The sequence below is a fragment of the Thalassophryne amazonica genome, chromosome 20, assembly GCF_902500255.1.
Source record: "Thalassophryne amazonica chromosome 20, fThaAma1.1, whole genome shotgun sequence".
NCBI classification, from domain to species: Eukaryota; Metazoa; Chordata; class Actinopteri; order Batrachoidiformes; family Batrachoididae; genus Thalassophryne; species Thalassophryne amazonica.
Genome location: NC_047122.1, coordinates 38,436,796 through 38,452,732, shown reverse-complemented (window position 1 = coordinate 38,452,732; position 15,937 = coordinate 38,436,796). Strand labels below are relative to the sequence as shown.

The following is a 15,937-nucleotide window of genomic DNA, read 5'->3' as shown; positions in this document are numbered from 1 at the left end:
TTTGCTTTACTAGTGTGCTTGGGGTCATTGTCTTGTTGAAATACCCATTTCAAGGGCATGTCCTCTTCAGCATAAGGCAACATGACCTCTTCAAGTATTCTGACATATCCAAACTGATCCATGATACCTGGTATGCGATATATAGGCCCAACACCATAGTAGGAGAAACATGCCCATATCATGATGCTTGCACCACCATGCTTCGCTGTCTTCACTGTGAACTGTGGCTTGAATTCAGAGTTTTGGGGGTCGTCTCACAAACTGTCTGCGGGCCTTGGACCCAAAAAGAAAAATTTTACTCTCATCAGTCCACAAAATATTCCTCCATTTCTCTTTAGGCCAGTTGATGTGTTCTTTGGCAAATTGTAACCTCTTCTGCACGTCTTTTATTTAACAGAGGGACTTTGCGGGGGATTCTTGCAAATAAATTAGCTTCACACAGGCGTCTTCTAACTGTCACAGCACTTACAGGTAACTCCAGACTGTCTTTGATCATCCTGGAGCTGATCAATGGGTGAGCCTTTGCCATTCTGGTTATTCTTCTATCATTTTGATGGTTGTTTTCTGTTTTCTTCCACACATTTCTGTTTTTTTTTTTTTTTTTTTTTTGGTCCATTTTAAAGCACTGGAGATCATTGTAGATGAACAGCCTATAATTTTTTGCACCTGCATATAAGTTTTCCCCTCTCCAATCAACTTTTTAATCAAACTGTTCTTCTGTACAATGTCTTGAACGTCCCATTTTCCTCAGGCTTTCAAAGAGAAAAGCATGTTCAACAGGTGCTGGCTTCATCCTTAAATAGGGTGCACCTGATTCACACCTGTTTGTTCCACAAAATTGACGAACTAACTGACTGAATGCCACACTACTATTATTGTGAACACTATTGTACATGTGTGACCCAGCATGGAGGTGCTAAGCACTCCCATCAACTGGAAAAGGTCAAGGGGACACTCATGTATGACCTGGCAGCAGCAGTGGGCATGAACTTGCCTGGTGGTTTCCATCCAGGACCTGGGGTGGTTCTGTGGTTGTGTGTGTGCGCGTGTGTGTATAAGATCACATGAGGCAAAAGACCTGATCTAACCTTAAACTCAGAAGACTACACAGGAAAAAGTGCTGTAATTCCTGCACCACTCACTGAATTTGGATGTAATTACCCTCAAATTCAACTTGAGAGTTCTGACTCAAATTATTTGCGTCCAACTCTAATACCATCTTGGCCTGAATGTAAGACAAGTCGGATAATAAGATGCCCCTAAAACAGCAAAAATAATTGTTTGTGATGGAATTATTGTTTGTTTTTGGCGGCTGATGCTGCTGCAGTCTGAACCTGCAGCAGCATCAGCAGCTGCTGCTTCGCTGACTCGACTCAGCTGCTTCCTCCAGCTGCATTAAAGAGAAATTCTCCTTCATGCATTTGACTTTTCCCTGCAGATAAAAGAGGAGGGGGGAAGCATGCAGGTTATCTGTGACGTCCCTCCCTGAACCCCCCCTCCTCTGACATCCTGACTGCTGGCTGAGAAAGTGGGCAGTTCAGTCTTTCTGGCTTCACTTTCTCTGCACTCCCTCTTTTCTCTGCGAACCTCGGAGCGGGTCGGACACCGAATCAGCTCCGGTACCTGCACGCAGCATCCACGGCTGCTTTCCCCGCACACAGCGGCCGCACTGCGCCAAAGTGACGGAAAATATTTTTTTTTTTTTAATTGTAAAAACACCCATCGCCCGAAATGCTTTTCAGAAGAATCCGGTAGGTTTTATGGTCCTGATGCGCATCGCAGCGGAGATAAATTACCGCATTATTGCAGTTTGTGTGCAGCTCACAATGTCATTTTGCATGATTGACGCAGTTTAATAACTTTTGCAGTACAGTCTCAAAAAAGAGAAACTGTCAGATAATGGATTTGTCTGCAAAAGTTGCGCAGAATTGCGAACTATTTGAATATGCACATTTCTTCAAAAACGCTACTTTTAATGTGTTACATTTTTCATACGTAAAATTATGACACTTTGTTGGCGTTAAATCGAAATAAAATGTATTGAGGCTCATTTCTAAATCGAGGACTTAAATAATGATTATAAAAAGGCAAGTATTCTTGTTTGACAGTGGCGGCTCTAGTTGGTGGGTGTTTGAGGGATTATTTATTGGTGGGGGCAACATAATTTGCAAGAACTATGCAAGTATTCGTTTAAATATTCGTTGCATGCTACATATGTGTTGGTAAAACAGTATACAAGGCAAGTACCCAACAATTATTTAAAAATCATAATTGCCTTTTTCACAGGACACAAGTGAAAATGTGGGAAAAATTACAATTAAAAAAACAACTATTCCACAGTCAGGATAGAATCCGCTCTCCTGGTGGCATTCTGACTCATTGTTTCTGTGTGTGTTTTGCTCTCTAACATCTGGTTTCTGTAGTTTTATGTCAATAAAAATATGTTTTTAATTATGCTAGCATACTAAATCCAGTTGAATGAAGGAAAAATTAGTGAATTTTGTGTTATGTGAGCATTGTGAACTTTCTCATTTGGTCCTATAGTGCAGTGCATAAACAGTTTCACTATGAAATCTATGGACATGATCAGAAACAGAGAATGTGAGGAACCAAGGCTGAAAACTCAGATTTTTAAATGGTCAATACCAATTTTCTGCAGGGATAATGAAGTTTCTTTTTGGGTGGGGGTTGGAGTGTGATCCCTTCAGGCCCTGCCCTACAGTCATCCTATGTTGTTTAATTTAGTTTTGCAAAGTTTCTGGCTTTTTTCTTTTTAAAACCAACTGGCTGTAAAAGTGTTAATTAAGTTGTGTTTAAACAATATTGTGCAATAATGCATTTGTTTTATTTTACATGATATTATTCAGTTTGTTATTTGTTTTCACATTGAGATTACTTTGTTCAAAAAAAACTATATCATTTACCCCGCAGTACTTCCTTTAAACTTTAGAATATGACCATATGTCCCATGGGCACAAAAAGAAGTCTTTTAATCTTAAGTGCACATGTTGCCTCCTCTGTTCCTTTTCCATGGCCCACTTCAGGGCACATATGGGTTTCCCTAATGGACAGGTAGAGAGTTTTAGAAGGATTCCTGCCTTCTTTTTGATGAGTCGGTGGTTCTTTTGCCTATTGACTGTTCCAGTAAAAAGAGACCTCTGCCAAGGCTCAACAGTTCTCTGTCGTCAACTGTGTTGAAGCACCACTGGGGGCGTTGTTTCACTGAACTGCAAAAGCATAGTGGACCATTATATAATAGTTCATAAAACATAAACTGTATATGGAGTAAAGAAGCATTATTTTATTCAGAGATATTTTAAAACATTAGAAAAAACGTTTCTTTACCATTCATTTTTATCATTGAAGATCAAAAGTCTGGGTGTGGGACAAGCACAAAACGGCAATATTTGCATATAATGAAAAAAAGTGAAAAAGTCATCATAGACTACTAGAACAAATTTCTTAACACACTTTCATTGTAAAGATAACTATAAAAGTGTGAAATTTCCCCTTTTTTTCTGTTTTTCATACAATATGATCAAAGACATAATAAGTGCCCGTAGTCTAAGAATCACCCATATGTGCGTGCATGCGTGTGTGTGTGTGTGTGTGTACCTTTGATCACGGAGAAACTGGGGAGAGCTGACCTTTGCCTTTTGGTATGCTTATGTATTTTGGGTCAAAGATGAACGCTGCCAAAACGTAACATTGCTAGGACTAATATTTTTGGAGAAATTCTGGATATTATGTAACAACAGTGAACAATGGATGTTAATAATTACATTCTGGACTCACGCCATTCCACATCATTACAGAAACTTTGCATAATTGGATCATTTAGAATTATCATGGTTTTTGAGAAACGCAGACTTCAGACAGATTGACCATTTTCAATGTTAAATTATTTTTTCAAATGACTGATGTAAATGAAGTCTAAGGTACATTCAGCATCTGATACCTGACACGTTTAAAGTGATGACCTTATAGTTACTTTGTCCAATTACTTATGGGCTCTGAAGATGGCAGGACTACACACAAAGAACGTGGTTGGATCAGAATCAACATCAGTCTGACTTTGTCTTCCTTCGTCTGTGATACTTGTACTTCAGTGTGACACTGAACGGCACAAACTCATTTATAGCGCCATTAAACAGTCAGTACACTACAAAAGCACAAATCAATGTATTTGGTCATTGCAAAGTTTAGCAATTTCCTCCTCAAGTGTTTTTTGGGGGGAAGTGGCAGGGGGTGGAAGCCAGATGTGCAGGCTGAGTTCAGGGTTCCTCTTGAATCAGGATCTTAAGTCTCAGTTCTTTCTGCACAGCGGTGAATCCGTACGGTGAACGGTTTTTCCAAAACGGTCGCCTTGTTGGGAGACAGAGTTTGAAATGAGTACAGCTTGGTTTGGTGGGTGGAGCTGCGTTTGATGATGCAGGAACTCAGGCTGGTTGGACAGGCTGAAGGATCCCAGCAGGATCACATGGGGGCACATTACTCTGTGCTAAAATATACAATAATCAGACCGTACAGGTCGGCCTGTACGACTTTACATCTGGATTTTTTACTGAGGTGGATTTGTTTCTTCCACTGGAAGGTTTTGTTTTCAGGAGTTTTTTTTTTCCTTACCACTGTGGGTGATGTGTTTGCTCACAGGGGTGGGTAAGGTCTAGACTCTACATCTTACTCATTTATTAGGATTTGAGGTGACATACATTATTTGGCACAAAGTAAATACATGTACTTGAATCTGTTTTTAATACACCCTTGCTTGCTGAAAAAAATGTTAAAGCAGCTTTCAGCGAGTCTCATCTTCAAGGATTTGCAGTCTGGTGTTTGGAATTCTGGGCAGCAAATCAACAGCACCGATGAATTTATGAGAGCAGCTATTTGGTGTTTTTAATTTATAGGTTGATAAGAGATGGAGCAAAACCCGATTCATGTAAGAATCTATTATTCTGTCAACTGTGCACAGCTTTAAGGTGAATTATGAAATAATATACAACTGCATCTGACAATTTACCAGTTATGATAAATGCAAGCTTTTGCACCGCTGACCATTACCACAGGATGCAATTTTATATTTTTAGTTGTTTAGTTGCATCTTCAGTTAGCAATTTAGATATCACATTTTTAGTTTCTGTGCCTATTTTTCATGTCTCCCCTCTGTGCTTTGCTGACTTGCCACTTTTTGCACCAGGATGAGACTTTTTCTAGGCTTTTGAAAAGCCTAGACATATGCTCTCTATAATACAGTGAATGAGTCCATCATTGCCTCCAGTGTGTTAACAATAACTCACAAACAATAAATGCCATCATCTTGAAACTCACCACATTAAAAAGGTGTATAATGAGGAAAAGCATTTATGCTTCAGGTGAACCCTTTTGTAATATACCATAGATGTATCTGCCATCTGCTGAATGGTTCTCACTTTCACATATTTGCATTGTGGAACTGCACAGTGTGACACGAGGGTCCTGATAAACCACAATATTCCCCATTATCATTGTGCCCTGGTGTTAATTTTAACCAAGGCTGAAATTTTAGCATATTCAAAAAATTACCTTTTTCCTTACTGCAACTTTTGACAATGGTCATAATTAGCATCTCCATGGAGTCCATAATGTTGTACTTTCAATAACATCATCATGAGGTGCCCTGGAAGCACCAAGGTTGGGGTTGTTACATCAACATACTGTGTACTACAATCAAGTGATAAACTTTGATGGAGTATTTTGGCACCATCCCAGAAGTCAGACTTCTTTCTCTCATTGCGTCTTTTACAGGCCCGGCGCCAGAAAAAAAATATTAAGGGGGCGATGAGTTCACCCCCCCCCCCCCCCAAAAAAAGTGCGCACTGGAGGGTACCTGCCTCTGAGCGTGCGTAATGAATTGGGTGCACTCCTAGAAAGCTCGTGTATTTAGGCTACACCGTTGTAAGAGACTAAGAGTAAAGAGTGATGACAGTATTTTTTTAATTATTTGAACGTATAGACCCTCGGGCAAGTGTCTCCTGCATACCACAAAACCAAACCAACAACTGATCTGAGAAACGACACGAGACAGTAGATTAACCCCACATACAGCCCTCCATCACAAGCGCAAACACAGCGCAATTGGGCATGACAGTCACACAACGGGTCAAAGATAAACCTTTCATGTAGATATACAGTGGTCCCTCGTTTATCGCGGGAGTTACGTTCTAAAAATAGCCCGCAATAGGCGAAATCCGCAAAGTAGTCAGCGTTATTTTTTACAATTATTATAGACGTTTTAAGGCTGTAAAATCCCTCACTACACACTTTATACACTTTTCTCAAAAAGGCATTAACATTTTCTCACTTTTCTCTCGTGTGTAAACACTCTCAAAGTTCAAACCTTAGTAGAAAAATAAGACCAACCTGTTTTCAGGCCCAAACATTTGTTTGAGAAATAAAAATAGAATGTTTTCCTATAAATAATTATGATGGCTTTTAGAACTAACGAATTTAATTTTAACGATCAACCTACGAGGTTGAACACATAAGAAATTATTAATAGTGACTGACCAGTATTTCACAGTTCCTCTGATTGCGCCTCTTCGTCCTGGCGTGCCTTTTTCCACTCACACCTCGCTGCAGGTGTCTTTTTCCGAGTGGAGAACACAGTTATGGGTAGTTGTTGGCGCTCTTTTTTCTTCTGGGCGAGAAGATTCTTATAAACAGACACACAGAACACAATGCTCGTACTCTCCCTTCGCGGTGCCGCAACAGGTGTCCCATCATCTCGACAGAACACCGGCCTGCTTGATGAGGACGCAGAGCACAATGCGCTGTAAAAACAAAAAACAAACAAACAAAAAAAAAGCATGCAAAATTGGACTAAAATAATCCGCGAAACTGCAAGGCGCTATATTTTCCAGTATTTCTTTTTCTTTCTTTTTTATTTTTATTTTTGATAACTGTCACATCCGAGGGGGCGAGGTTGATGACGTGAGGGGGCGTCGCCCCCAAAACGCCCCCTCGTGGCGCCGGGTCCGGTCTTTCAGCATACGATGGGACTGCAAGACGTTCTCTGCGCTTCCCAGAAAATGTCACAGGAGAAAGATTGTTCTTGCATTATTTTTCAACACCGATGTTCAAGCTTTGCTATCCCTTCTCGAGAAAAGGTCATATCTTGAGCCTGTAGATATTTTTGTTCCTGGGTGAGGCTGAGAAAGTTGCTTTGTACGTGTGGTTGAAGTGGAATGTAGCTCAAAAACAAGCTTCTTTTCTCAGTTTCTTTGATTTCCAAAGCCTAGGTCTGCTTGTGTTAGTTGTGCATGTTGGATAATGATTTGACTTTAGCTTCCAGAACCGTAAAAGCCTGTGGCACCAGCTCCCGCTTGAGTTGTCTTATTAAAGCAAGCCGTGATGCAGGAGTCATAATGACACTGAGGCCAGAGAGCTCAGTGAAAATGTGATCCAAAGAAAGGAAGAAAGAAAACCACCGGTACAGATCAGGGTTTAGCACAAACGCAGTTTAAGTCTGCTTTTAAACCGTCTGATACTACCCGACACGGCGTCTACACGGGGCATCTCCTGCTGTGCAAAGCTTAAAACTTCATTTTCCATCCTTGAAAAGAGTGAGCGAGTGTGCCAGCACCCTGTCCTTTAATTTCGCACCCCGAGGGCCTTTTGTGAGGGAGTCGGTATGAAGTGAAAGCACAGTGTGCAGCTGCCGTCCTGGACCACTGCTCGCTTTTTGTGCAGCGAATACTAATAGCGATACCAGCGTGTGGAGTCGACCCAGCTGGCGACAAAACAGGCAACATTTATTCTTCCATCAAAGAGTCCATTTCATATAACACCAGCCTGTAATCGACATGTGTATATAAAGAACCAGAGTTAATGATGCTCGTTAAACTTACTTGCACAATGTACATGAACATGCATGTACTGTTTTGAGTTTCTTTACCGCTTTGGACGTGTTAAGTACAGTATATTGTACTTTAGTGTACAAACAGGCTCACAGTGAGGCTGATGCTGCCACCTGGTGTCTGTTGGTAGAAATAAAAGACTAATGGGGCACTGAGTAGTTCCTCTGTTCTTGGATAGTTCTTTGGAGGTGCTTTTTCAACATTTGTGCATAAAGAGTTTGACTTAAAGACAGAGGCTGTGTTTTATGTGGGTGAATCAGCAACGTTCGAACAACGTGGGGCTTCTTTAGTAAGAGCCCCGACTACTGAGCTGCTCTTTATTAATACTGCCTTCTTTGTTCTCTTTGCATAAGAATCAAGTGGATTTAAAAAGCCCCCCCCCCCACCCGCCCCGCCTCTTGGATTTAGACAGCCACTGGCAAATCAATTCATCGAAACTTTCTAAAATCATAGGCTTCAGAGGGGTGATGCATACCCTACATGTACACTGTAAACCCAAAGAAGTTAGCAGAACTCAAAAATACTGAGGTAAGCAGTTGCCATATTTTTGAGTTCATAAACTTAAAGTCAACTGTTCCCAGAAGTTAAAAGTTTTGATTATATGCTACTTGTACCTCATGATTAGAATCAAAGTGTTCATTAAGTAAAAGTAAGTCCCTTCGGCTGCTCCGTTGCTTTTCACTCAGGGTCACCATATGTTGAGCTGACACAAATTTTACACCAGATGCAATTCCACATTGCATAGAGAAATGGTGCAGGGGTGGGGTTTGAACCCGGAACCTTCTGCACCAAAGGCAAGTGCACTAACCGCTTGCCCACCATCGCTGCTAAAGTGGTCACTAAGTCAAATCAAATATTTCCAAATATAATTACTTCATGCTTTTAAGTTGTGCTTAAGTTATACTTTGAAGTTTTGCTTACTTATATACAATTAGTTCAAGTCAATCAAAAAATTCTGAGTTGAATTTACTCAAACAGGAAGACCATGTTACACAAACTTGAAATATTTAAGTAAGTCAAATGTTTTCTTCAAACTTTGAGTTGACACTACTTAATCTTTTTAATTAATTTGAACATTCGGGTTTAGAGTGTACACATAATAAATGTTTTTTGAACTATATATCATTTCTGGATGTTTTATACAACACAGTGGCAAATACTAATAGCAACAAAGTGATTGATATAAGCTTTAGATCACCTCTATAGCCCTCCTGGTTTTGGAAATATGCTGGACAATTATGACATCATTTCATGATCTTTTTGACTTTATCATAAATTTACTCAAACCAGCTGAATACAAATGATTGATTGATTAAGATAAGCTTTAAATTGTCTCTCTAGCCCTATTTGGTTGTGGGGATTTCCTGGAAAATGTGTTTTTAGGACTATAATTTTGACAACCTTGACCTTCACTTTTCACTGATCTACTCCAAATATTAATCAGTTAGGGATTTCCAGCTAAGGAATATTCCTACTAAGTTTGGCAAAAATCTGTTGAACCATTTCCGAGTTATTTGTAACACAGGCAGATGTGCAGGGTTAAAGAAAGAGATCGAGTTATTTCCCAACTGTTCCAACCAAATTGGTACTGTAGAGGGACACGTAATTGGGCATTTAGGGATATTTGAATGCTGTCTGATTTGACCCAAAAAAAGTAGGTCAAGGTCAATGGCGTTTGTGAGATAAGCTTACGTATGAGTAATTCCCAATTATCTTGGGTCCACGATGATTTGGAGTTGAGTAACTGCACAGATGCATGCGCACACTGATGGATCTCACTTCTTCAGCTCCTGCACTGTGCTGGCGAGATCTAAAAAGAGCCTATTTTCAGGTCTCATTGAATCAAACGGTTCCTGTGCCTGTTGCCTGAAATGGAAAGAATTTACTGCATGCTACGCCCCTTTCCATTTGACAAAGGGGTGTTTCTAGGTTTGTCTTTCAGACATGTTGTTTCAAGGCTAAATTTTTGTTGCCAGTAGGGGAGTTTCTACAAGTGCACCCAAAGATTTACTTATGTTTTAACATCAAATTCTTACTTTATTTAGATAGAAATTTGGTACAGTACAACTCCTTTAAGTCATGTTTCATTTGCATAACAGCAACAACAAACTGATATTGTCATATAAACTGCACACAAAGAGTAGAAAAGAGGTTAATTCAAAGTATGCTCAAAATACTGAAAGGAAGTATTTTACCACAACAGTAAAACTTTGCTACAGTTGTGAATTCTAGTACAACTTTTGATTCGTGCCACCCTGAGAAGTTATTTGCTGCTTTGTAACACCGAACATGCATTTCCAGCTTCACCATGACCACCTCATGGAGGTTTAGTGAGGTCTGAGTGAGCATCCTGCAATGCCTGCTGGGTGAGTAACAGGATGGGTCTGATGACGGAGCGCTGGCAGGATGCCGCTGGGCTGAGGCTGTGTGTCATTAACTCCCGGAGGTGATGAATGGCTTGTGGTCAGACGTCTGTGCTCCCAGTTTCCCTTTGAAAACCAGAGAAGTCGTTCTTTTACAATGCAGTGGATGAGTGTGGAGATGAGTCTGCTGTGTAAATGTTCCCATCGTAGTCATGGCAGCTGACGGCACAACGCTGACTGATGACTGCTGTACTGTCCGGTTGGGTCATTTACTTTGATTAATTGAATAAGTCTGATTGCTCCAACAGCATGTTAGACACTTCCAGTGTCAGGGTTCTGGTGTTGGATCCATCAATCAGCTGAGATCGTCCTATATCAAGACTAAGATCCAGCCTTTCGGTGACATCCTTGGATAAGCAATCAGATGTGCATATCTGTATGTGGTGAAAGTGTCAAACTCATAGAGGAATTCACTTATCGCCACAGCGACACTCGTGTCTCTGATCACTAAGCAGAAGTGTTTGGAGATACCAATACCTTTTGGTCCATGGGCCAAGAAGGTTGTTGGTACCTCTTAACGTGCACAAACAACACTTACAATCCAGTCGCAGAAGCCCTCAGCTCTATCACAGTGTAAAAATCAATTCTATCATGTTGTGAATGACTCGTTTTGGACTTGAAAAACTTGATTTGACAAGTCTGTACAGCTGATTTCACTCTATAATAGAGTGTATTTAACTCTACTTGGAGTGGGACCAAATGTTATCCTGGCAGAGTAAATTATACTCTGCAAAATTTACTGTGCCTTGTGACTTTAACATAACTTTACTCATATCAAGTGTATTCAAGTGCTTGATTGATTGATATAAGCTTTACATTGTCTCTCCAGCCCTATGGATCGCAGGGAGGTCCCAGTAAATGTGTTTTTACCTCCGCCAAGGTTATGTTTTCATCATGTCCGTTTGTTTGTTGGTTGGTTTGTTAGCAGGATTACTCAAAAAATCCTCAACGGATTTCAATGAAATTTTTACCAGGGGTGTATCTTGGCCTAACTTAGAAGTCATTAAATTTTGGTAATGATCCAGATCCAGTAATTTTTTTAAGGATTCTTTATCATTGCAGGATAGGGTCAGTTTCAACATTTTTGCATCTAACTTCATGTAGACAGGTCACAAAGACTGAACAAAAATTAAGTTACGACACAACAGTAATTTAGCATTTGTTTCTCCTCATTGAATAAACTTATTAGAAAAAAAACTTGTGTAGTTCATGCAGTTTCTCTTTATAAATAAGTTTGTTGAAGATCTAAGGGTTTAACCCTCTGGGGCCGGCGCCGTCATATACGATGGCTGATACCAAGTTTTCTAAATTATAAATAACTTTTTAATGATATGAGATAGAAACTTACTTTTCTTGCTGAAAAGTTAACTCCACGGACTTTCGAGCCACTGTCCACCATCTTTGTACTCCTCATAGAAGCTGTGTGATGACGTGAGCAATGTGAGTGTCCAATTGGAATTGGTTCACCATCACATGGTTTTCCAAAATCCAATCGTAAGGCAGATTCACCTCACGTGACACACCAAAGATTGTTTTTAGGAGTGATGTTTTACTAGTTTATTATAGTTTGCTGTGTGTTTTGAATAAATGTGTGTGGAAAATTAATTTCCACTTCTTTACTTTTTACTTTCTTATTTCTGATTGTAAACCTTTATTACACTTAAAATAACACAACTCTCTCTCTCTCTCTCTCTCTCTCTCTCTCTCTCTCTCTCTCTCTCTCTCTCTCTCTCTCTCTCTCTCTCTCTCTCTCTCTCTCTATCTATATATATATATATATCTATATATATATATATATATATATATATATATATATATATATATATATATATATGAAAGTACAGGTTGTCCTGAAAAAAAGAGACGTAAAACTTGATTGTGGGATGCAGAGAGAGCTGTTAACAGCAATAAAAAACATTTATGCCAGGCGAGTGAACTGTCCAAAAAATGCCCTCAGACCCCAGAGGGTTAACCACTGAATCTGAAACATGACGGTAGATGCGTGAAACGACGTGGAATAAGTCTCTTTGCCAAAGGGTATTCCATGTGACCCTATGGCCTTGGCGGAGGTTTGCACTCTCTGAGTACTTCTAGTTTTAACTATATTTTTCACAACCTTGACCTTTGACAGATCTACTCCTAATATTAATCAATTAGAGATTCCCACCTAAGGAATATTTCTACTATGTTTGGCAAAAATCTGCTGACCCATTTCAGAGTTATGTATGGTGGCCATCCAGGGGTGGAAGATATAGCCAGCTAGGGGCCAATGAAGGATTACACAGGGGTCCAAATTAAAAAATGCCTCTTCTTTTTTAATCTTTATTTTCACTTTGCTTCTTTATCTCCACAGATGTGTCCAAATCCTTCCACTCCTTTGTGCAGCCTGCCATTTAACTCTGGCCTTTCCTGCCCAAAGCCCATCTGCATATGGTAACAGACAGTCATTTATTACTTAAAGAATGATTTAGTGCTGTTTAGTTTCAAGCAAAAAACAACAACAAAATAAATAAATAAAGTGAAATTTATATATATATTTGCTTTTGTTATTTGAATTATTTTAGATGATGCCCAACACTTTCAGGCAAACATTGCACACTCAGGCCCGATATTTGCCATGCTGGGCAGCTCCATAACTATTCCCTGCTTGGCATCTCTGTCCACTACACCTGCCTCCTCCTCTGAGTCTGCTCTACCCCGGGTGAAGTGGACGGTGATCTCTGGTGGCTTGGAGACACAGATCTTGGTGGCCCGTGGTGAAAGGGTGAAGATCAGCGATACTTATCAGGATCGCGTTGTCCTGTTTAACTCTTCATTCTTGCCAGATGACCTCTCACTGTCGTTGAGTGATTTGCGCTCCAGTGACTCAGGCTATTATCGCTGCGAGGTGCAGCAAGGCCTCGAGGATGCCAGTGACCTTGTGCAGCTCAAAGTCAAAGGTAACACAAATGTCATAATACACAATACCACTGCTAAAAAACATTTAATGAGGGGGAAAAACTCCTCTGTATTCAGCTTCTCCCTTTAAGCCTGTCATCACCAGTTTTTGATACCCAAATGCATACGATTTTGGCAAAGTCTGTGGCTGAAATCGGGTGTAATTGGTGACAAAAGTAGCATTGCAGAACATTGTGAGCAATCAGAAAAGTTTTAAACATGTTTAAAACATTTGTGATGCTGGGATGAAATGCGATTTTAAAAAGGTGAATAATGTTATGTATTTGGTACAGATCAGATGTAATCTTGTGTAAAAGTAGGTGCAAATGTGCAATCAGGTACAATATGAGGTAATCAGGGCCTCTCAACAGAATACATTTTTGAGATTTTAACAAAGAAATGTTGGCTTTTTGGAAAATTGAACAGAAAATGCAGTAACAGGAAGTAGCGTTTTAATACACACACACACACACACACACACACACACACACACACACAATGAGAGTTGTATATAATTAGATATAAAATAGTTGTTTGATTTATGTACGGACCTGTCATTTGAGACACAATTTAACATGTAAATCATGTCTGCTGTTATGGTTAAACAAAAGCTGATATGTCCACCGACCCATCAATTAAATCATCTTGTCGCATACTGTCAAATTGCAATAAAAGACTTTATAATTAAAGTCCTCTCAGAAGCTATGTTGTACTCCCCCCCCCCCCCCCCCCCCCCCCCCCCCCCCCGATTTTAGTTTGGATCACAGCATCAGAAAATGTACTTCGGCACATTTTGTTGTGGAAAAGGTAGGCTTTCTAATAAAAACCATATGTGGTCATTTTGTTGATAGGAGCTATTATAAATTGTTGCAAATGCAACATACTGGGTGGGTGGGTGGGGGGGCTCCTCAGGCTACTCTGATTTTACAGGGTTAAGGTTATCTCTTCATCTTTCCCAAAGACTGTATGGGCATGTTGCATAGACCGTAAACTAGCTGAGTGGGCGTGTCTCACAGAGCACACAGCAGTCCATGTATGGACTTCTGTGACTTATGTCATGGAAGCACAAAAGAGCTATAACTCACCTTTAACCAGGGAGCTTTTACATGCATAGTCACGGAACTGTGGGACTTTGAGGATGTTTCAAATGAAAACTCCACCAAATGTAGCTGTAAAAGGTATGTTTATGAAAAATGCCACAATAAGTCCCCTTTAAGTGCTTGAAATGAGTGTATGAATTTCATGACGTGAATCTTGCAGACGTTTGAGTGACAGATTTGGTCAAGCTGATCTACAAGCGGGAAGTTTTGCCAAATAAAGTGACATTTTTATTTTAGATGAACAAAAAGTGAGGTTCATAGTAAAGTTTGAAGAGCACACCTAACCACTTCTCCTCTTATCACTATAATAACTGAACCAAATAAATAAATTGGTACTTATATCACACTGTAAACTGCAGCAACATTCACACTTGTGTACCTGATAATAAAAGACTTGCTTGCAGTGAATCATGCAACAACACTGAAGCCTCTAACTACTTCTGATTGTGCGTTTCAGGTGTCATTTTCCATTACAGAGATGCTTTGGCTCGGTATGCCTTCTCCTTCCATCAGGCTCAGATGGCCTGTGCAGCTGTCGGTGCACAAATCGCCACCCCTGACCAGCTGCTAGCAGCTTATCACGACGGCTACGAGCAGTGTGACGCAGGCTGGCTGGCTGATCAGTCCGTCAGGTAGGACATGGACTCTGTGTCGACTCTAAACCAGATCTGTGTGATGTTTGCTCTCGAGAGGAAATGCCTGCTTTGTCTTCACTGGGTGTATTCTTTGACCTTCTTGTTTCCAGCTGTAGATTTTATTGTTTTTTTCTATTCTTGCACTAATTCTGCAGATACCCAATCCAAGTACCTCGTGAGGGTTGCTACGGCGATATGGACGGGGAACCAGGCGTGAGAAACTATGGAACGATGGACGTGGAGGAAAAATATGATGTGTACTGTTATGTGGAACAAATTGATGGTATTTTAAAAAAATCAACAAAAACAGTGATAGTAGTTTAGATCCTGTGAGAAGGAGAAATTAACATATTTCTTATTTTCAGGTGAGGTCTTCCATAACCCCATCCCACAGCACTTGTCATTCTCTGAGGCGCAGACATATTGCAAAGCTGCAGGAGCGGCGCTCGCTACAACAGCAGAGCTGTACGTGGCGTGGAGTGAAGGTCTGGATCGTTGCAGCCCTGGCTGGCTCGCTGACGGCAGCGTGCGCTACCCTATCGTAACCCCTAGAGAGCGCTGTGGAGGGCCGCAGGCGGGCGTCAAAACCCTATATCGCTTCATGAACCAAACCGGCTTCCCAGAACCAACCAGCCGTCATGATGTTTACTGTTTTAAAGGTGTGTTTTTTTTTTTTTTTTTTTTTTTTTTTTTTTTTGTGCCTCAGAAACGTGTTTACTTTTATCAAACAAGCAACAGTGACCTCCACTGGCCGTCAGGATCCTGCAATTACTGACAATACTTCACAAGCAGCTTGATACAACTGTCAGCCTTAATTTTAATTTGCATGTTAAAAGATGCCAACATGGCCCAAAATATAAGGTTCACTCGTCCTTACCTGTATATATCAGAGCCCAAAATTTCAGAAATGAATAGTTTTTACAACATTACAGAAATTTTGCAGACCC

General features: G+C 40.3%; 1 protein-coding gene across 1 annotated transcript in view; it reads left to right on the top strand.

Annotated features, from left to right (window-relative positions):
* Positions 1-1,523: 1,523 nt before the first annotated feature.
* LOC117501393 (brevican core protein-like) overlaps positions 1,524-15,937 on the top strand; it is a 29,836-nt gene continuing 15,422 nt past the window's right edge. The window contains 6 exon segments of the mRNA XM_034160265.1: positions 1,524-1,751; positions 12,672-12,751; positions 12,883-13,257; positions 14,813-14,987; positions 15,146-15,273; positions 15,356-15,649. Coding sequence (XP_034016156.1) covers positions 1,732-1,751; positions 12,672-12,751; positions 12,883-13,257; positions 14,813-14,987; positions 15,146-15,273; positions 15,356-15,649 — 1,072 coding nt within the window. The 5' untranslated portion in view covers positions 1,524-1,731.